Below are 23,748 nucleotides of genomic sequence, written 5' to 3'. Positions count from 1 at the left end.
TTGGTTGTATAGGCCTGACTGCTCTGTAAACGGCAAGAACCATGATGGAGGGATACGGGTCTGAGCAATTTACAGAAATATGTGGTGAGTAGGCCTACCTTCCAGAAATAAGCTGATCTGACCTGACTTGTTTGTGCACACATGATGATTCTCTATATTATTTATTTTACTGCATTGCAATGAACAAAGTAAAGGCAAAAAAAGTGTTTATTTGTCAAACAAATTTGGATGCAATATGAGTCTTGAATTGGATACCATACAGGAGTTTGCTATAGCCTATAGGATCTGAACGTGCCTTGCCATAGAGAAACACATGATAACGTTGGATTATGAACAGCTATTATCGCACACAAAAACATAGGGTAAGTGGAGCTAAATGAAGTTATTATTTTGCTGTCACTTGGTCTGTTTTATAACTTAAAAGGTTGTATTTGGTATCTGTGTGGATAGCTCTCTCCTCTTTCATCTGACATGCGTGTCATCTTTCTGATCGCGATTTCACGAGTAAATCAAACGAGAGCTAGTATATGACATTATTATTTGTTTGTCACTTCGTCTGTTTTTATAACACAAAAGGATCGATGTATTTGGTATCAATGGAAAGCTCTGTTTCCCCTCTTTCATCTGATATGCGTAGCATCTCTGTGCGATGCCGGGTTTGCCTAGCCTGGGTTTTCCCATACTGCCTTGCGCGGTGATTTCAATCCCGCTGCTAAGCCAGTCTGGAAACTAACGCCCAAATGTTCGCCTGATGTTGGCGAACCAATCACAGAACATCCGAGAAGTTTCCGTTGCCTTCTTGCGTCTACATTCGACGCCAAAGGATTTACGGCAGCCCTTAGCGTTGCATACGAACGAGTTGGGTGAGCTATGCGTATTTGATAGACATCCGTGGCGCCCAATGAACGGATCTGGGCATTTTTTCAAATACGAGAAAATTAACGTCTGGTTGCCAGACCACGTCTCATTTGAGAAGTGGTAGGCGTTAGCCAGGCTAGGGTTTGCCAGTAATTCAAGCGAGACTGGATGTGCGGGTGTATGCAGAGCAATATAGACTGTAAATATGATATACTTTGATTTAACTTCATGACTTTCATACTTGATCGTACAGACAAGTGCCTAGTCTCGTTGGAAAGCCCCGCTTCTGCTCGTTCGTGCAATACAGGTCTCATCTCGCTGCGACTAATAATTGCGGAGCAATGTTAACAGTGAAGAATGGGTGTGTTTTTTTGATGCACTTTGCGCTAGTCGGGCTCAATATGTGCGGATTGTTTGCACTCTTTTGGACACAGATCCACTGTTTATAATCCGATAGCATACATGTAGGCTACTATTTGTAAGACAGGACAGGACAGGAGCACACAAAATCAATCTCTATTGACGAAATTCTCGCTTGTCGCACCAGTAAACGCTCTGAGGTCTCGGGGCCCCCTAACGGCTCGGGGCTCCAAGCAATTGCTTGCCATGCCTGTCGGCAAGGTGTGCCCCTGATTGTCTCAACTGAAACTACCGTGTCTCATCTTTCCAAAGAGGTCAAGCATTTGATTATAGGTCAAACTAGGTGGGAACAGTGGCCTCTAAAGCAGACGCTGTGCAATTTCAGGCAAAAATTTGAAATTGATACTGAGTATGAAGCGGTTCAAAACTGCCAGTGGTTTTCTATCGCAGAATTCATGTGTGTTCATGTGGTAGGTTGAGTTGTCAGATGCTCAACCATGGAGCTCCTTAATGTCCCAGACGAACTGGAGAGGGAGGTCCTTCATCCTCTCCTTGTAGACCTGGTCAAAGCACTCACTCTGGGCCACCGTCAGACAGTTCTTCCAGTCCCCGATGGTTCCTGAATCAGGTTAACAAATTCAACATGAGGAAATTATATAAAATGGATGGATCGATATCTAGATAGACATGCAAACCGCAGACCGCAGCAGAATACCTAGTCAAACACACACACACACACACACACAGACACATGCGCACACGTGCAAACACACACACACACGTGCGTGCCATCCGGTTTGAAATGGCCCTCACCTTTACGCAGGAACTTTCCTTTAGTGGGATCTTTTATACCCTCTGAAAGGAACTCATAGTTCGCTTTCGAGTCGTTCTTCATGTTGTTGAATGTGACCCGCTCCACCACGCTGTCTATGGCTGCGTCCGACAGGTTCTTCCCCACAAAGTCACAGAGTCGCACTATGACCGACCTTAGATCCTGGAGCGGTTAGAGAGGACAAGGTCGTCCATTTCAGTTGCCTTTATAAGAATTATAACGTGCACTTTTCAAGGAAAGCTCTACTCTAACTGCATTGATTTTTCATTGATTTTCTAATGTGCTTTTCAATAATACCTTGATCATCTCCTCATAAGTCAGAAACAGGATGTTGTATTTGTCCTTGTTGGTGTGCCATCCTTTGACATGATCAAACCAGCACCCTCCAACCACTGCAGAGAAAGGTGTAGGAACATTTTCACTTTGGATATTTTTCCTCTGAATATTGTTAAATGCAGATTGCAGTTCTGAGGCACTTGCTAAGGATGATGCAGAACAAAACGGTGTCATCCTTATAAAAATGACACTTTGTTTTTGTTACATTTTGACACAAATCATTTCTATAAATAGTAAATAAAATGGGACCCAAAATGGACCCCTGGGTGACACCATTTTGTATAAGTAAGGAGTGTGAGGACACACCATCAACCTGAACACTTTGTGTTCAGCCACTCAAGTAGTTGCCAAACCATCTGACAGCTTTTCAAGACATTTCAATATCCAGAGACAGGAACTGTGTCAAATGGCTTTGAAAGATCTAAGAACAGCGCAGCACAATATTCTTTAAAATCAATAGACGTATGAATAGTCAGGGAGCCATGGGGTCAGACCTGGCTTTGTCGGTTAAAGTTTTTTTTTTTGCAGAATCTAGTAGACTAGGGGTACCTCTTTAAGATTTAAGAGGGTGCCCGGTGATATCCCTTGGGCAATTTCGTATATTAAGCCTTTCTTGTCCAATGTGTTGACTATAAGGCGGATATACTACAGGTGAATAGGGTAAAAAAAATTAACAAGCAGATATCACTATGAAACTTCACCAGTTGATTACTTAGATCAATATGAAAAATAAATGTATTACAAGTTTTCTGAAATGTAATGTTTGAATATGCAAATTAGGTATGATGTAATTAAATATGCGCTGATTTGCATAAACGTAAAAATATCAAATCTGAACATTGGATAAAGCCAGTTTCAATTTTTTTCTTTTCATTTTGTTGACATAAGAGATGAAAAAGTATTTTAGAGAGGGAATTATGGATATCTCATTTAGTTATTCAGTAAATCAGAAAATACTATACCAGCCTTTAAAAAATCCATTTTCGCCATGTTTTTTGGAATAAAATGTCATGTAAATCAGGCTAAGAATAATATATCAACAAACCCCTCTGCAAAAACCTTCTAAACATGGTTAGGTATAAGACTGAAAAGTTTGGTCTATGTAGATGCTTGTGAAGTGGAGATTTTGTTCTCCGAGTGAGAGAGGACACTCATCCATATCCGCTTTATATTCAACACATTGGACAAGAAAGGCTTAATATACAACATTGTCCAAGGGATATCACCGGGCACTCTCTTAAATCTTAAAGAGGTACACCTACTCTACTAGATTCAGCAAAAAAAAAAACTTTAACCGACAAAAGTGAAGTGTTCCTTTAAGGTTCTCGTGAGCTTTTGGCAGACCAGACCAGTCACTAAGCCATGGGGTCAGGTTGCAACCAACCCAGGTCAGACCTGGTTTTGTTGGTTAAAGTTTTTTTTTTTGCTGAATCTAGTAGAGTAGGTGTACCTCTTTAAGATTTAAGAGGGTGCCCGGTGATATCCCTTGGGCAATTTTGTATATTAAGCCTTTCTTGTCCAATGTGTTGAATATAAGGCGGATATGGATGAGTGTCCTCTCTCACTCGGAGAACAAAATCTCCACTTCACAAGCATCTACATACACCAAACTTTTCAGTCTTATACCTAACCATGTTTAGAAGGATTTTGCAGAGGGGTTTGTTGATATATGATTCTTAGCCTGATTTACATGACATTGTATTCCAAAAAACATGGCGAAAATGGATTTTTTAAAGGCTGGTATAGTATTTTCTGATTTACTGAATAACTAAATGAGATATCCATAATTCCCTCTCTAAAATACTTTTCATCTCTTATGTCAACAAAATGAAAAGAAAAAAATTGAAACTGGCTTTGTCCAATGTTCAGATTTGATCTTTTTACGTTTATGCAAATCAGCGCATATTTAATTACATCATACCTAATTTGCATATTCAAACATTAAATTTCAGAAAACTTGTAATACATTTATTTTTCATATTGATCTAAGTAATCCACTGGTGAAGTTTCATAGTGATATCTGCTTGTTAATTTTTTTACCCTATTCACCTGTAGTATATCCGCCTTATAGTCAACACATTGGACAAGAAAGGCTTAATATACGAAATTGCCCAAGGGATATCACCGGGCACCCTCTTAAATCTTAAAGAGGTACCCCTAGTCTACTAGATTCTGCAAAAAAAAAAACTTTAACCGACAAAGCCAGGTTCACCTAAATTATGGCATTTGGCTCCCGGACTAGAAATCATACACAACACTTTTGATTGTGGCAGTGACAGTGCTGTATTTATGTTTACGAAAAGCTGACAAATGAATTTAAATGCTATTGGTTGCTAACGTGAAGCATGACAACCAGTGAAGATCAGAGAAGAGTTCAGATCCAGGAAAAGGATCAGTGATTTGGGGGCCCAAGACAAAGAGAGGAGTGTGGACTTCTCTCCCCAATACCAGCAACCCTTTTTGCAATGTACTTGTACTCGTACTCCAGTGATTGAGAGAAATCAGACAGATCAGTAAGTGAGGTCAATACAATTCTCATCTACTTACTCCACCCAGACAAGAACTTCTCCAACATGTCGTCATAGTCAGGAGGAGAGTCCAGCCGCTTCTTCATGAATTTGGCATAGTGAAAATACGACACCATGGCATCCTTTGGGTTCCTCATTACATAGATGACCTGAAAGAAGAGACCGAGTAGAATGATATAAAGGTCTAGATAAGACTGGTGTTTATATCACCGCTTACCAGAGAGAGAGGAAGAGAAGAATACATAATATACTGTGTACTGTGTATTGCTGAAGTGTAACAATGTTTGCAACATTTGCAGGTTTTCGAGTGACCTTTTGTTGTGGCTAGCCTAAGACACACCTGTTTAATAATCATGCCGTGTAATCAGCATCTTTATATGCCATACCTGTGAGGTAGATGGATTATCTCGGCAAAGGATAAGTGCTCACAGCTCATTAACAGATTTAGACATATTTGTGAACAATATTTAAGAGAAATACCGGTAGGCCTTTTGTAGAGAAAGTCTTAGATCTTTCAGTTCAACTCATGATAAATTATATAATATTTTTTCGGGGTGTCTATTTGCACCCTGGGTACAAATAGCCTTGGCCACACAGCTGAGCTATTTACACCCTGTGACGTAACAATAAAAAAAAAACATTTTGCTCGCGTGCTAACCCTGGCAGGACTATCTTGGCAGGAGATGGCCTAAATCCTAAATCTAACCATTTAGGATTATTAAAACAATATTTTAGGTGAGAAAGTGGTGCTAAATTTCCAGAAACTTTATTCAGTGAACGGGTAAAATCGTCCGTTTGTAGGCAAAGTCAAGAAATACGATATTTTAGTTTGTTTACCGTTACCTAGCAATCCCCTTGAAATATTAGCATTCTCACGTGCAACAGTTTTTCTCAAATGCTAAAACACAAGAGCCAATCCTCTTAACCAAATGACCAATTGTCTAAACACATTTACTAAATCTAGCCATAATTTTTCAATACCATAAACACATTTCACAATTCACAAAACACAATCTTCCGTTCTCATAAATCTAAGCACATTTTTCCTTGCTTAAACACATGTTGCAAAACATATTCTCAAATGAAAGCTCATGTGATGCAAAATGCTTGCCAAAGTCAGCAATAACTGAACACAATGAACACACCTGGCGTCATTTATTACACACAACGACTCAAAGTTGAAGACACTTGTTGCTAATGCGCACAGTGACTGTGGTATGTGTGTGTGTGTGGTGTGAATGAAGAAAATAAAAAACTTCACACCCTGATCATGTTTTCAAGAGTACTGTTGTGTGCAATAGATTCTGTTTTTTGCATTGAGTTGTGTTACAGTAGTGTACTTGCAGAATTTTCTGTACTCTTCATATGAAACTCACAACTCTAAATGAAGAGCTCTTTTCCAAAACGCTATAAATCCATTTTTGAAAACATTACTGTACTGTAACAAATTACAAAATGTATTTACAGTAATTGTGTGTTTCAGGTAATATCAGTAAAAATTATCAGTTGTTTTGTTTTTATTGAGTAAAGATAAATTACTGTAACTAAACATAACCCAATACAGTTTCACTGAGATTACTTGAAAAACAAAATTTTTAAAATATGTTTATGAAAATGCATTAGTAAAATGGTGGATATAGCGTTTTGGAAAAGAACTCTTCAAATGCCTCATCCTCTGCAGAGATCTAAGAAGATCCGTTACTCTAAAGTTTTTTACAAATATGCATCGGCAGTTATGAAACAAAGAACCTTCTCACAAATTGACCATTGTGTTTTCATTGTTTTGCTGTAGTGTGTAATGATGTGTATAGTGTTTACATTTTTGAAAGCTTCGAGCTGCTCTTTTGGTGTGAAAGTTTGAGCTTTGAAGTGAGAAGGTGTGGTTGTGCTTATGTAGCTTTAGAAAAGGGTATTGTGTTTCGACACTGGGGAACAAGGAGGAAACGTTTGTGAAATGTGTTTTAGCATTTGAGAAAAAACTGTAATTTAACGTGTTGTAGTGTAGTGGAGATGTCACCGAGTTGGAAATCTGTGATCCAGGGTTCGAATCTCAGTTGAAGTAATGCCTTTTTTTTTTTTGCATGCCAATTACGAACGACTCTCTCTTTTCTTAGATGACGTTACCTCGCGGCAAATAAGAGTTTGTGCTTTTTGAACCTGTCAAAGTTCACTAAATTTATTTCAGTTATGAGTACAGCTGAGTAGAAGTAGGCTTCAGTAGTTGTGAGTAGAAAGGTTTCTTGATGTGTTGAGCCCCAAACGTTGCGTGGAAGGCGCTGGGGTTAGGCATGGGTTAAGGTTCGGGTTAGGGTTAGGAGTAGGATTAAGTGCCTTTAAGTCAACAGTGGCAGCGCTGCCTGGAAGACAACTCAGAAAACTACTCTTTGAACTAGCTTGCCTTTGATCAAGCTACCACATGACCACTCATCAGCCTATTTGTATAATCACCATAGCCTACATTGTAAATAACCCAGACATGGCAAAACAGCTAAAAACTGTTAAAAACTAAATTACTGTAGAGCTGGTAAATACACAGGCCTATTGACAGTGTACATGGATGTTAGACATCGGGTGTAAATAGCATTGTTGATTGTAAATAGTTATGTTGATTATTTGCACCCGGGTGTAAATAGTATTGTTGATTATACACTATTTACACCCGGGTGTAAATAGTAATGTTCATAATTTGCACCATGGGTGCAAATAGCATCTGCCAATATTTTTTATGGCTGAACTCTTTCATCAAACTTAGAGTGGAGGTCTTGATAAGTGTGTATGGTTGATAAACGCATTGGCCAAAAAATAATTAAATGCATTTTGCCTGAGGAAGACCCAGCCGGGTCGAAAAGTTGCAACACGGCAAAAATGTATGGGAGATTTTAGCGGGAATTTCATTCATGTTTGAGTTCTAGTTCCATTTGCCCTGCGCTTTACCGTTGTGGATGTGCACGCTACAACTCCTCTATGTGATAAGTTTCCCCGTACCACCCCCCCGCCCCCCCCGGTGCCCCGTGCTCCACTCACTTTGCCCCGGCCCTGCTGCAGCCCGCGGGGCATGAGGTGGGGGTGCAGGTGGGAGCAGAAGAGGCGGGGAGAGGGCCGCGTGGTGTAGTCCGCGCCCTTCTGCATATACTCCAGCCAGGGCATGCGCAGGTACGAGATCTGGTCGGCCTGGTCCGGGAAGTCCTCCTCGTAAATGAGAGTGATGATGCGCTGTGTCCATACCGTACCTGAGGGACAGACAGAGAGAGAGAGGGACACACACACACACACACACACACACACACACGCATGCATGTGACAGAGCAGGAGGAATTAGAATAAGATGACCACTTAACTTTAGATAACAACTAACAATAAGTTTAGATAACTAACAAAACCCTTGGGTCTACATACAAATCATTCCATTGGGGTCATTTTAGCTACAGAGTTAAAGTTACAGCCAAATGCTGATGTGTTCAAATCCCACATGTTGATAGTGGCTCCCTGATGCCCACAAATTACTTAAAATCTCTGGGAATCTAGAGCCAGCGGGCAAGACCGTGCACGCGAGACAGACTGTGCTCAAACCGCGTGAGCATCCGAGGAGCGTGCACACGACACAGAGGGAGGGGAGCTAGTATAGAGAGTGTGCGTGTGAATGGTAGTGTGTGTGTGTGTGCCCAGTGCTTCATTAAAGTGGGAAGTGCTGGTAAGTAAACACTTACTAACGATTCTGTGCGCACACATAAATTAAACCAATTATCGAGTCCTGAGTGAGAGTGCAGATTCACATGTTTAAGCCTTTATTTCTCCAACAGCAAGACTCCAAACAGGCATACGACACTCACTCAAAGTTCGCCCTTACGTGAACTCTCCACACACACGTTATGGCAACACAATGAAACAATTTTAATAAAACAAAGATCACAATATATTGAGAGCACCAGCAGAGAACAATTAATACTTAATTTTACTTACACACATCTTATTTGTCCAAAACAGCCCATACAGCATCCATACACCACCTGGCCTCTATTTCCCTGCTTCTCTCTCTACTCCTCAGATCCCGCGCAGTTCTATGTCCTTTGGCAATCCGTGATTTCACGTAGGGAATGAGATTGAACCGGGTAAGCGGTGGGCCGACAAGGCAAAGAAAGAGTTGTGAGGAGATGGTAGAGGGGAGAAGAGACGCTCGTTGCTGTGCAAATTAAATTAATCTGCAAAAAAAACGCTCACACTTTGCATTTGAGATGGGGACAGTGTTGACCGCGACCAAAAGGTCCTTAATTCGTCTGGGATTAATTCCCCATTTCCCTGAATTCCCTGAATGCCCTGATGACATTTCGCGGGCCATTGATGCTAGCCTGACGAGCCAGGCCCATATCAAGATGTAGGGTCTGGACACTCACCGTAGACAGGGCTCAATCGGAGGGGTGGGATAAACAGTTGTCTTTCAAATTCCCTCCCCGCAATAGGATAATGCTAAACGAATCATCTTCTTGTTTTCAAATAGCAGGATGCGTAACCTTCCCTCTCCACGCAATAGGATAACGCTAAACGAATCATCTTCTTTTCAAATAACAGGATGCGTTACCGTCGCATGTCAGTCACCATTATGTTAAGCCCACCCACTGACTCTATACACGCTGTGATTGGCCCGCTTGATTTTCCATTTCTCAGCTCCTTACAGTAAGACAATACACCAAACAATGGAAGACACAGTTTTCAGGGCAGGGTTTATGGCTCCTGGAGGAATTGTATTCATTCTAATTTGAAAAATAAAATATCACAATGAAAATAAAGAATAAGGACTTATATCACTCTCTACTCATATCCTCTAGCCTACTGTATATGAAGATATAAATCAATAGTTTTGTAAGTGAACAGAGAGACAGGCCAATACTGTACTGAATGTGATTTGTACTGTGATGCCACAGACTCTGATAGTACTGTAAGTATGCAATACTGTAATATTGTATTGTGCCTAAATTTAGACTTACTTGGACATACTGATAACTCAGCTCTTTCACTCTCTCAGAGTTGAGCTCAAATGGTAGTAAGTGTGTAACAGTGGATGTTCAGTGATTACTGTACGATAATGGACATTTACGCTATTTCTCTTCTGTAGTCTGAATCTTTGGATTATTGACGCCACAGAGAAACCACTGATGTTGGGTTGGACCATGAAGTCCTGCTTCTCTCATTGGCATTCCATGAACCAGAACAAGGTCAATGATTGTTGCCCAAATATCATCATTTACAGTATTGCAACTCTTGGGACTCTCTGTCTTTCTCTTCATCCTCTTCCTCCTACCTGCACCCTCCTCTTCCTTGTACCCCACTTCTACTGTAACACACACTTGTTGTCCCTTGCGTCTCTGTCAACTCTGAACTGACTTATATTGGTTGTCACATCATTAGACAGAAGTGTTATCAATTTTGAGTGGTAGTGTTCAAATGGAGACAACTGTGCACTAATTGTGTTCAACTTCTGCGTTGTTTGGTTATCAATATAATTAAGAAGTGCATCAGAATGCACAATGTGTTCACAGTTTTGCAAAAAGGGTTAATGAGTTTGGTAAAATGGGTGAAAGTGGGTGAAAGTAGTCTATGGTTTTGCCAAAAAAAGGGAATAATTCAATAAATGTGTTCAGGCATTTGAGAATTTGATTCAGAGAATGGGGTTTAGTGTTTGAGCAACTGTGAAAAACTGTGACTATACGGAGCGTTGCTAGACTGCCCCGCCAGCCAAATTACATTTGCTGCTGCTAGGGGCGTCTAGATTTCTAGGCTACATTGATGCAAAACTGCTGGCAGAGCACTTCCACTACACCTTCAATATTCAGTTTCATCATTTAATTGTCAATTACTTTTGCAATTTAATGTTCAAAATTCAATGTAGAATTGAATTATTTTTTAATTTTTTTAATTGTTTTTTGAAAATGTTTTTAAAAAAATATTGAAAACATTTTGAATATTTTTTGGCAAAAAGTTTTGCACGGTTTGCAGAAATAGTGCCCCCGTTATTGCATAGCACTTTGTCACGCTCTTTTAATACACCTGCGGCTGTTGATGGCAAGGCACCGCTGACACACTTCTGTGTCACTGCATTAGATTCTTATTTACCATTCATTAGAGTTTGTGGCTATGGTTGGCAGTGATGTGAAGGTGCCTGTTAGAATCTTGAGAGACACGGGGGTATTTCACTCTTTTATTAAAGCTGGGGTGTTGCCTCTGTCTGAAAAGTCCGAATTGGGCAGTTCAGTGCCCGTTCAGGGAATGAGTCTAGATGTGCTGCGTGTGCCACTTCACAAAGTAATGCTTGACTGTGACTTGTTCCAGGGTGAGGCTGTGCTTGCTGTGCGTCCAGCACTGCCAATTGAAGGGATCTCTGTGATTCTTGGGAATGGCATGGTAGGTGCTCAGCTGTGGCCTGATGGGACTCCGCCCCTGGTAACAGATCCTGTGCCTCAGTTGAAGTCTGGTTTGGATGAATGTGCACAACAATTTCCAGAAACTTTTGCAGCTTGTGCGGTAACACGTGCTGTGACGCGGGCAAAAGCTGAGGCTGAGCTGGTTCCTCAGGTTCCGGCAAAGTTTTCTTTGCCTCTGATTGATTTTCCTGTGTCTATGCCCCGTAGGGAGTTGGTTGCTGAGCAGCAGGCTGACCCTTCACTGTCTGGGCTATACGAGTGGGTCCGACCTGAAGGTGAGATGAGGGACAGCGCTTGTGGGTACTTTCTTCAAGATTCATTGTTGGTGAGAAAATGGGCTAGGCACAGCGAGTTGTTGGTTGGGGACCCTGTTTTTCAACTGGTTTTACCAGTTAAGCTACGTCAGTCAGTATTGAAGGTTGCTCATGATGGATCAGGACATTCTGGTGTTCAAAAGACTTATGACCGACTGTTGAGATTTCTTTTGGCCTTGCATGAAAAGGGATGTCTCACCCTATATTAAGCCTTGCCACACATGCCAACTGACTGATAAGCCAAATCAGGTTCTAAAGCCGGCCCCATTATACCCCATTCCCAGGGCTGTACACTGCGAGCAGGTCGTCGCAAATGCGAGTAAATATATATTAGTGCGAATTTAAAAAAATAAATTGTCGCACACGTGCGAATACTGATTTCAACCCTTTCATTTGCATTTTGCTACTAAAGTGAATCAACACCAAGTGGATCAAAGTATAGTACAATTTTCGCGCATCTTTCAGAGTTGACAGCTCTGGAGTTGACAACTCTTGCACCTGGCTGGACACTCACGCTTTCAGCATCAACCAGTGTTGCCAGATTGGGTTGACTGATTTCCGCCCAATCGCCCCGCCGTCTACAGCAAAAAACCGCCCGATGACGTTTTTCTCATAGAGAACCATTGAACTCAAAATGTTATTTACCCGCCTACAGCTTATTTCCCCCCGCCGAACGATATAAAAGAAGCCCAATTGGGCGGGCACCCGCCCAATCTGGCAACACTGGCGCTCTCCTCTGGCATCACTGGCGCATCAACCTCGCGCTCTCACACACACGCAAGAAATGTCACTCCAAATCCATTCTTCTTTTTCTTCAATCTGTTCGTTATCAGTTGGTGACTAGCCTATATGTAGCGATTACCGGTGAAACGGTGAACTATACAAATGTTGACTATATTACCGTGTTCATTTAAAATATTATTATTATCACGGTTCATAAACACGGTGTGGAAACCGTAGGCTCTGTTAAATTCCTCCCAGCTTCACCTGAGCCTGCATTTGACATAGGCCTGGTAGACTTGAAACAAAAAATCGGTATCCTACTGATTCTGTCGTCTAAATGATGGATTTAACCACGATTCGGTGCTACACCTGCTTCAAAAAGGAAAAAAAAAATTATCGCAAATGTGGGCTTTATCATATAGCCACTCTGTGTCTTTGTAGGTATACGTTCACATTAAATCCTTTCCTTTAACGTTATCAGGAGAATACCGTAACGTTTTTTTAGCACTGGTTGTCACTCATTGGATATAACAGATAGCCTATACCAAACTCCAAGACAAGTCATGGTAAGTTAAGTAAGAGTAGGTTAAGCACCATCCAACATGACCAAGGAAAAAGTGAACAGGACAGTTAACATTGCTTCGGAACGTGCCAGCAACATTCCAGCGTCTTATGAATCGTGTGGTCGGTGACCTGGAAGGCTGCACGGTATATTTGGATGATGTGGTGCTATATTCGGATACTTGGGAAGTCCATATTCAGCGAATGCGGGAACTGTTCACTCGTTTGGCGGAGGCAAGGCTCACAGTCAACCTCGCAAAGTGTGAGTTTGCGAGGGCGACTGTGACCTACCTTGGCCGCATAGTGGGGCAGGGGCAGGTTCGCCCTGTTGATGCTAAAGTTCGAGCTGTTGAACAGTTTCCTGCACCAACAACTAAAAACGAGTTGATGCGTTTCCTTGGCCTAGTGGGCTATTACAGGAGTTTTTGTAAAAACTTTTCTACTGTTGTTGCTCCTCTTACGAATCTCCTGAGGGAGAAGGAAAAGTTTGTCTGGTCTCCTGCTTGTCACGCTGCATTCCAACAGGTGAATAGGCTACTTTGTGTCGCACCAGTTTTGGCAGCACCACGTTTTGATTGTCCTTTTAAACTCTATGTCGATGCTAGTTTGGAGGGTGCTGGAGCGGTCCTGGTTCAGGAGGATGGGCGTGGCATAGACAAGCCTGTTAGCTTCTTCTCTAGGAAGTTTAACACGTACCAACCAACGTAACTATTCTGTTGTGGAGAAGGAGACTTTGGCATTGATTCTGGCTTTGACACATTTTGATGTGTATGTGGGTGGGAGTACTGCTGTGATGGTTTTCACTGACCATAATCCACTCACATTTCTTAATTCTTTACATTGCCCTATCCAGAGACTAATCAGATGGTCACTCTTCTTACAGTCGTATTGTCTAGAGATCCGCCACATCAGGGGAACAGACAACGTGGTGGCAGATGCGCTGTCTAGGGCTCCTCAGGTGTAGCGATCTCTCCCGTTTTCACTTTTTTCTTCTCCCCCCCTCTTCCTGTACTCTTAAATGTGCTTCCCAGGTGCCCAGTTGCCGAGTTGGGGAGAGGTTGAGTGGGTGTTGAGCTATGGGACAGACGTCAAACACCCCCAGGTTACAGTTTACCAATTAAGGGATTGGAATTGGTAGCTGAGTTAATGTGGGTCTTGGTGCTCTAAGGCTAGCTTTACACGACAACGATCTGAACACAATCCGCAAAAGTGGCGTTGCGTTCCCACTTTTTATTTCGCGTTTAGACGAGCGTCTTTGGGTGGAAATCTGCATGCACACGGTGACGCAAAAGTGTGTGAAATTTGATGTAGTATGCATGCCAGGTGGCTAGGTGATACTGTGGAGCACTGCCAAACAAAAACTCCATGAGCGCGCGCATGCGTTGAAACTTCCTTCTACTTTCTCCGTAGTAGCGCGAAATAGCCATAAGACTAAAAGAAAATAGCCCACCGTCAAAAACCAAATCATGGCTAAGAACCGAGGCAAGACAGACAACTTTGTCTGGACAGACGAGGAGGTCGAGCTATTGTTGCAAACGACGTTGGATCAAGTAATTAATTCGCCTTCTCTGTTCTGATATATCAGTAATTACTCTGCTTATGTGCTGAAAGGACTCCTGAATAGCTATCAAAGCAGCTAAGGCCACTTGAATGTCTGACTGATGGAAATAAGCGACATGTTTGTTATTTTTTGGCTGTACTGCACATGTATATGACGTCAACGCGTATGCGAGGATATCCAGCGTGAGCAGCTCAGAGCACACTTTTGCGTTGTCAACCCTTTAGACGGGAACGCGACGGTGGAGCGTTTTTAAGATTTCCACTCTGGAGGGTGGGTTCATTTTTTTGCGTTTTTAAGCCCCAAAAACGCTGTCGCCGTCTAAACGAAAGGCACATCTGATAAAATATTTTGTCGGTTTCACCCGGGAGCGTTGTCGTGTAAAGCCAGCCTAAATGTTTTGGTGAATGTTACTTTATGTTGGGTTGACTAACAGGTTGATAGCCTCTTGTTATGGGCAGGACTCCATTAAGGAGCCTGTTTTTGTGGGAGGGGGTGTGATGGTCTGCTGGCCTTGTCTGCGCTTGCCCTGTTGTGTGCTTTGTGTTTCCTGTATGCGTGGCAGACCATCTGCAGGATTGGAGACACCCGGGCCCGGTGTTCCCCCCGTCCTTTAAAACGGCTTTTCCCCGGTCCCCTGGCGGAGCTTTTCTTTATCCTTCCGTTTGCGTTTTTGCATGCCACACGCTTCACTTCACTGATCACGCATCCCTGCATTTACTTTACACTACTGACGTTACTGACCTCCACACTCTACAGTTTTGGTTACTTTATGTTATCTTCAATACAATAAATTACTTATTATTTTGCACTAACATACTGCGTCCTCATCTTTGTCATGGCCTTCGAGCCGGGTCATGACAACACAATTATCTACAATGACATTCTATTCGTTGGTAGCAACACTGGAAGTTCCGGGGCAGGTTGGGCCACAGGTCCTGCAGGGAGGTTCTTTCTGTTATATATATATAAAAAGTTTAAGATTTATGTACTTTATATTATAGTTGTTTTAGTAACACTTCAGAACATTGTATGTCATCTCTAAAACCGCAATAAATATTTGAATTTAAGTCATTATTAGGTGTCACACCAAAGGACATTTTCTGTCACACCAAAGGACATTTAAGCTTTTGTGGCAGTTAATGACCATGCTAACTAACTGAGCTGTCATTAGCAAAAACCATGCATTTGCATAATATTACATAGTCCTGCTGTTAAAAATACAAATTTGAATACAAAAATGGCATTTAGGGGTGTCACACCAAGGACAAAAAAACGTAACAACTTCAGTGGTCTGAAAACATAGTTGAATATTTGAGCAATTCTGAGAGAAATTCTCACCATGTTCACTGCTCCAGGGTTTCATTGGGGTCTTCAGTCACATGACCTTGAATGGGGTCTTTCAACTAAATGTAGTTGTCCATGATTTTGGCCAACTTAACATCAGGTCATTGCATAACACCAAAGGGCATTTTTTTCTGTGACGAACTTTACGGAGTTCCTACCATTTTAGAAATGTATGTATGGGAAAAGTGATCGCCACTTTTGGACTTGAGTGTTTTGCTCTCTGTGTGTCATTTAAAAAAGCTAAGGAAGCCTATTCAGTGTGAAAAATGTATTTGATTTTTCTTTTAACAATTAGCCTATATGATGACTGGGACGCCTCTACCTACAAGTTGATCACTTCATCTGTGCAAACACAGAAAAAAACAAACTCACCAGACTTGGGGAATGTAACCACAAAGACATCGCTGTCTCTGATCTCGAAGCTCTTTAGGCTGTCAATGTACTCCGTCGTCAGCTCATCTACTGGATATACGGTGCCCTTGTATGTGAAAAGTTTGTCGCCCAGAAGCTTATATTCTTGTTGGGCCATCTCAATGATATAAGCAGGGCAATGACCTCGACTACACTCAACAGATGCGTGTAAAATAAGCCTGAGGTGCTTTCGCTGTCCTTAATAGACAAAAAAACAGGAAGTAACTTGATATCATTCCACAAACTCAACCTATCAAAATGCCACACTTGCTCACCAGTGCTTCTTCTCTCTCCGCCATCCCATCATTGCCTTAGTACAGACCTATGAATGTACTTTATATTTAGGCAGGGTTCGAATTATAACTTAGACCCTAAGGGGGTCTCTATTTTTTTTTAAAAAAAAAAAACGCTGAAAACAGTAAAACAATGCAGTCGGGGGTGCTGTGGCGCAGCAGGCTACAGCGCCCATACCATGTATGGGTCCGAGTGCCCACAGGGACACAGGTTCGAATCCGGCCTGCGGTCATATCCCAATCCCACCCCATCTCTCTCTCCCACTTGCTTCCTGTCTACTCTTCACTGTCCTGCAACAATAAAGGCAAAAAGGCCAAAAAATACTTTAAAAAAACAAACAAAAAAAACAATGCAGTCCACCTGCTTTGTAAGCGAACAAAGCACTTTTTAGAACCATCGGACGACGCTAAGTTAAAATAATTTTTGCTGGAGCTGCAAACTTGTTCTAAGTAACATAACACAGAGTTAGCTGCTAACTAGCAGGCGGCATCAATGTTCCATGACATGTGCTATCCTGGGACTAAACCGTTTTGTAAACATTGAAACAACATATTATATGCTCAAAAAATATCAAATGGCATATATCTTGTTGTCACAAAAGATGGAAAACGATTGAAACACTTACCAAGTCAGTTTTTTCAGTTGTGTAATCCAGTTGGCACTCGTTTTAGGCTAATTATTTTAGACAAATTATTTGCGTTATCAAGTTCAAAGCAGGTGGAATCCAAAAGGAGGAACTACGGGGTGTGCAATGCTGATCACCAGGGGCTTCGCCACCTACTTTGCTGGAGTGTCACGCACATAATTGCCTCAGATGATCTAATCATATAAGGTTTTCCTGATTTGTTTACATTCAGTTTACATTGAACACATTCACATTGTGTTTATGTGTTTTGCTCAAATAAACTTAGGACTTAATGCATTTCAGTTACATTTTACTTAAAACAATTTTTTAATGTTTATTAGGACCAATAATCATTTTTTTGAGTGTGTAGCCTATCTACCCAACCAACCATCCATCCATCCATCCATAAATTTAGGCCTATCTACAGTGCCCTCCAAAAGTATTGGAACACATGCTTAAAGTTAAAAATAAAATCATCTTTTGGAAATTGATCTTAATGCCTTAAATTAAAAAATGAGGAAATATTCAACGTTTAAGGACATCAATTTTTTTTGGGAATGAATAATGTATTGTAAATAAATAAATGTTTTCCTTAAAATGCAGGGGTCATAAGTATTGGAACGCCCATGTTAAATTCCCATAGAGGATTTTTATTTTTATTTTCAAAGACCAGTTATTTCATGTATCCAGGACACTATGCACCCTGATAAAGTCCCCTTGGCCTTTGGAATTAAAATAACCCCACATCAACACTATACCCTTCACCATACTAAGAGATTGGCATGCTTTTATGTCAGTTATTAGCTGTTAGCTAATTAGCTGGTTTGAATTGCATTGAGCTCAATGAGAATGAAATGTTAATAGCTAATAATTGACATAAAGGCATACCAATCTCTTAGTTTCACAAATCTACCTTGATATAATTTTACAAACACAACCTATCAAAATGCCACACTTATTCACCAGTGCTTCTTCTCTTGATCCTCACATGTACAAACACTCATTATTTTACTGAACATCATCCCACCATCGCCTTAGTGTAGGGCTGTAGGCCTATATCTTTAATATATTATTTGTTAACCATCTCTATATATTAAATGTGAAATGAGAAAGTAGCAGAATAAATCATGATGCCCAAACTATGCAATGTTTTATTATCCTTGGGTCGTTTCTGGCAGCCATCTTGGATTTTCCCTTAAAAAATGACCTTAATGAACCAGAAATTTTGGGCACCCCTTCTGATACGATGATACATCATAAAGAGTGTCTGTACCAATTTTGGTGCTTCTATCCGCCGCGTTTTTTGTTGATAATCCCCCCTACTAATATAGGTATAGACCCTTTCAATTTGCTCTAATATTTCCAGTTTAAATGTTCAGAACCAAAGCAGATACTTTGAAATGAAAATGAATCAGACTTTAGCATAATGTTCTACCAGTAGTTGGTTTACAGAAGGTGCACGGTTTAGAGTAATATAGATTAAATATATGCAGTGTATTAGCAGTTACCTTATAAGAGCAGAATAAATATGCTATGTAATATGAACATTGTATGAACAACATGTACAGATATGTGCAATGTAGTAGTACATAGTCTTAACAGTGACATAAAAATGTTTTCCTCCGACTGGATATTTCCTGACCTCACAGACTGAAGTCCCTTTCTCATATGACTTCTAGAAGTCACCCGGACATATTTACCCGGGTAGAGGCACGACACGGACGGTTCCCACATGAGCCTCATGTCCGAGTGAGATACGGGTAATTGTGTTCACATGAAACCTCTGAGACAAACAGTGTTGGGAAGGTTACTTTAGAAATGTAATGTGTTACAGTTACAAGTTACTCTGTTTAAAATGTAATAGTAGTGTAACTATTTGAATTACTTTTTCTGAGTAACGTAACTAATTACTTTTGATTACTTTTTGATTACTTTTTGGATTTCGAATGATATATATAGTCCCCAAATCCATGTGAAGATTTTGGCCTTGGTCTACAGGCTGCCGAGCAGTTCTGTACAAGCGCACAAGGCAGCAAGGGCATCCAATACATGAATTAGCATCACATTTTTTGTGAGGATAATATAATGATAATCATAACACGTTTACAGGCAGGCATGTAGGCCTACGCTGATGGCGCTGTAGACGTGATAGAGCCTATCAGAAGGTCCCATATCAAACTATGGCTGTGGATGGAAACAGTTCTTTTTACATACAATATTATTTGCTAAGTTTTGCTGACAATATTGAGATGTAATTCAAATTGTAATTTTGAAAAATTTCAAAAGTACCTGTAATTGAATTACATTTTTTTCTACAGTAACTGTAATATATTACTGTTACATTTATTTTGTAATTAAATTACGTAACTCCATTACATGTAATGCGTTACTCCCCAACACTGGAGACAAATTATTTCACAAACTGTGTTCTCCAAAAAGTCACCAATGTACAGAGCAGTTGTAGCATAACTAATAACTACTGCTAACAGAGGAACTAATAGACAGGGCAAAACCCAAAATGACCTGATGAAATTGACTACCAAACTTCTCTCAATTGATTCTATAGCTCTTTTCACGTATGAATCCATTTCTGCTTGGGACATCTTTATTTCACGCTTACCTCATGAGCTGTGAATTTAACAAAAGACACATTGTGAGATTCTCTGAGACCAGTTGTTGCAGTTTCATTAATCTGTTGTTGAGATGACGAGTTTCGAGCAATCCCAGCAATCTTGTTTGGGCTGTTTTGGCTTTAGGCAAGTTTCATTTGACATACACAAGTACAGTGTACAGGTGCACAGGTGCAATGCTTGTGCGGATCACTCAGTCAATAAAAAAACACACTGTGTGTGTGTGTGTGTGTTTGTGTGTGTGTGTGTGTGTGTGTGTGTGTGTGTGTGTGTGTGTGTGTGTGTGTGTGTGTGTGTGTAAAAAAGGTAGTCAGGGCTGTCCATTTTATCAACCCACATTACCGTACGTAAATGGTCATTCTAATTGAGTTGTCAATCCATTTGTTGTCAAATTTGCCTTTTTGCAAAGAATTGGATCCAGAGTAAGAAAGTTTTCATCATCACTGTCTCAGCAGAGCAGAAGACACCTCTTGCAAACCTGTTACGCCTTTCTCATTGGATTGACACATTTTCCCCACCCTTTTGCAGAGCAGTTAACACAGATGTCATGCAAGCAGTTTTAGCTATGGTAACCAAACAGAAACCATCTGTTCCTAACTGTTAGAAACTACCTACATCAGTATGAAATCACTGAAGCACCTGTTTGACACTCACACATCTTCAATTACTGTAACAATCAGTCTGCAGGCCTTAAAAGATGCAGTGTCTGTGTTGTTATACTTTTTGTAATAGATTTTGTTTTTATTTTCCATACTCCAATAGTTTTAGTTTAGATTATATAATAGATTTTAGTTCGGTTTACATGTATTTTGTGTAATATTTACAGTATTTCAGTTTCCAGCCACAGTTTGAAAAAAAAAAAGAATCAATGAAATCAATGCATGTTGTATCAAAGCATTTCTGATTCTGGATCCAATTCTTTGCAAGAAGGCAAATTTGACAACAAATGGCACTGGTATGAAAGCTCCATATAGTAATAGGCTACAATGGCCGCGTTCAGACTGCAGACGAATCTGATTCGTACCTGATTCCTTCTCATATCCGATTTTTCGGGCTGACTGTTCACACTGCCTTTAGCAAGTGTCCAAATCGGATATGGCTCTGTTCAGACTGGGTCACATTAGTAACAGATCTGACAGGTTGCTGTAGCAACGAAAACAAACATTTATGCAAAAATCGGATTTCATGTGACCTGTCACTGTTCAGACTTCAAAAGTGACATCCGATACAAATCTGAATGGGCTAAAAATCGGATTTTGGCTGGCAGTCTGAACGCAGCCAATGACAAGCAATGGTGCACTGATTCACACTGTAGTTTGTATTTTGTTGTCCACTGTGTAACGGTTGTTTGGAAGAGCTTATAGGCCTACCCTTGTTAACACAATGTAGTTGCCTTAACACAAGGCAAAATTTGCTTTTGTTGCATATTTTAAATGTGTTGGCACGATTAGGGCCTTTACGGCGTTTTGCAAACAAAATGTGTAATTTTGACCATGTTTCGGCCTGTGTGTTAGCTGTTTTGAAAAATGTGGAGATTGAGTTGACTCATCAAAGAAATCAAGAAAAACAGTAAACTGTGGCTGAAAATCTATTGTAGCATAAGAAATAGAAATAAAATATGTTACATAAAGTATAACAACACAGCACTCCACTTTTTATGGCCTGCAGACTGATTGCTAACTGAAGATTTGTGTGAAGGAGTGTCAAACAGTGCTTCAGTGATTTCATACTGAGGTAGTTTCTAATAATTAGGAACAGATGATTTCTATTTGGTAACCATGGCTAAAACAATGGAGTTTGAACTGCTTGAATGACATCTGTGTTAATTGTTCTGCACTCGTGTGAACCTCCATAAGACCAAACTGCATGGAAATAATATGCATTTGTAGCCACAGGGCTTCTGTTGCAAACAAATTCAACCTAAGCTTGCTCAGATGACGTGATAGACGAGGCACTGTTGCTCATCTGTCTATCATCGTATAAAGCCCGCCTCGGGTCGGGCCTAAATCCATTAACTTATCTACTTACAACCATATTATCAATACATCTATTTATTATGCATTTATTTGCTAATGTATTCAAATAGGCAAATTTCATTAACTAGTCATGATATAAAAATGTCCCAAGCAGACATGCATTCTATGCAAAAGAGTACTCTAGAATCAATTGAGAAAAGTTTAATCACACCTTTCTGAGTTTTGCCCTGTCTATAAGACTTTGCTGCCATCTAGTGTGTGTGTGTGTGTGTGTGTGTGTGTGTTTTGATTTTGGGGAGTCAGCATAGAACAAATAGCTGAAGTGTTGAACAATTTCATGAATTTCACAGCAAATAGCACTAAGTTAGAATCAGAGACAACACCTTTAATGGCCAGGATAAGGTCAATATGTATCTCAGTCGTCCTGATGCTGTCGACCCGACCTGCTGCTTCCTGTCGTCTAATGCATTTGCACACTCTGCTGGGGCGAGCAAGCATTGCATACTGTTCTGTGGATTTATTTATTTATTTATACATTTTACATGTAAATGTATTTTGGTTTTACGGTTGCATTATGAACATGAAATCAAAAACGCTGATGAATGAAGAATTAAGAGAGTAGGAGGCAGGGAGGGAGGGAAAGGGACATATAACAGGCCTACCTGTATAATGAAGATGAATGTCAATTTGTTTGAGTTGAAATTAACTCAGAGTCAATTATGGAGTGAATAGTTCATTATGGAAAAAATATGTGAGCGGTATCTTTCAAACAAATTGATAGCCAAGGGCCAATTCATTCGGCCGGCACAAATGTTTCTTTTATCCACTTTTATTACCAGCCCTACCGCCATGAGGAGATGAGGCTTCGTTTCTCTGTGTGATATCACCTACAGGCACATCCACAGAATTGTCTAATAACTCTATCATTGCACTGCATTTCCGGTTTATACCACCATTCTGGGATGACCACGTAATTAGTAGTAAGTAATCTAGCACCTTAGAGTAAGTAATCTAGCACATTCCAGAGTTTGTACCTGACAAAACAAAAGATGAACTGAGAGAAGATTCCAGAGACTCCGGGATCAAATAGCAATGCTAATAGTGGCAATAAATGTCACAGTTCACTGGAGATTAGGGATGAACGCCATTATATGCACCATTTGAAAGATTGGACTCATGGGAACCCAAAAATGACCATTTTTGTATGTACAATCTGTATAGTGTTTTATGTAGTCAGATTATCTAGTCTATGTCTCAATTAAATGTAATACAAAATGCTCTCCTCCCCCTCCTCCGCCTTTGGTGCTACCCTGACCTCTAGCTGGAGTGTGTACCCTTAGACATAAGTAGATGTAGCATGTTGGCCACTGAAATATTCACAAGAATCCATAGAATTTAACTCTTCACATGTATTGATTAAACCAAAATGTGTTGTGCAGATGTATTAGCCTATCTTATACACATCCATTGAACCAACAAAGTAAATGTAAAAATAGATACGTTTTTGTAATTATTCCATATTTTGTGTACCGTTGTCAGTCTATATCAAAACATCTGACATACAATCACAGCAGGGCTGTCAAACTCAAATACACAGTGGGCTGAAATAAAAAAAAAAACTGGGTACAAGTTGAGGGCCAGACATATTCAATATCTATTTGAATTTAAGAACTTAAGTTTTACACATATTGAATCTGAAAGTGGCCTAAAGCTTTGGCCTATTAGCTGTTCTGGTATTGCAATAATAGGACAAAATATGTAAAAATAAAGAAGCATCAGCAGTCATTTATTATGCCTCTCTTTCTTTCTGCAGCTTTTCCAGAGTAAATTCCAATGAAACATTTTTTTTTCCACAGGCCAACAACAAAACAATGAAAATCCAAGCATACAATACAGACCAAGCATTTCGAAGAGGAACGTGCAAAAAGGAAACAATACTACATGTTAACACAATTGCTGCAAGGCATTCCATCCTATAA

General features: G+C 40.4%; 1 protein-coding gene across 1 annotated transcript; it reads right to left on the bottom strand.

The window, feature by feature from the left end:
- Positions 1-1,570: 1,570 nt before the first annotated feature.
- On the bottom strand, positions 1,571-16,362 carry LOC134075662 (amine sulfotransferase-like). The gene is made up of 6 exons (XM_062530869.1): positions 16,206-16,362; positions 7,939-8,144; positions 4,934-5,063; positions 2,348-2,442; positions 2,032-2,212; positions 1,571-1,837 (listed from the first exon to the last, which is right to left on the bottom strand). Exons 1-6 carry the CDS (start codon positions 16,360-16,362, stop codon positions 1,710-1,712), a joined length of 897 nt encoding a protein of 298 aa, XP_062386853.1. The 3' UTR covers positions 1,571-1,709.
- Positions 16,363-23,748: the final 7,386 nt, after the last annotated feature.

This window comes from Sardina pilchardus, chromosome 1 (assembly GCF_963854185.1).
Source record: "Sardina pilchardus chromosome 1, fSarPil1.1, whole genome shotgun sequence".
Taxonomy (NCBI): domain Eukaryota; kingdom Metazoa; phylum Chordata; class Actinopteri; order Clupeiformes; family Clupeidae; genus Sardina; species Sardina pilchardus.
This window is presented reverse-complemented; position numbering and strand designations above follow the sequence as displayed.

Excerpts from the sequence above, each read along its gene's own strand:
- LOC134075662 (XM_062530869.1), bottom strand. The coding sequence starts at position 16,362 with ATGGCCCAACAAGAATATAAGCTTCTGGGCGACAAACTTTTCACATAC. Across the intron at positions 8,145-16,205 it reads GGTTACATTCCCCAAGTCTG|GTACGGTATGGACACAGCGC; the intron begins GTGAGTTTGTTT and ends TCTGTCCCTCAG. Across the intron at positions 2,213-2,347 it reads CTTATGAGGAGATGATCAAG|GATCTAAGGTCGGTCATAGT; the intron begins GTATTATTGAAA and ends TAACCGCTCCAG.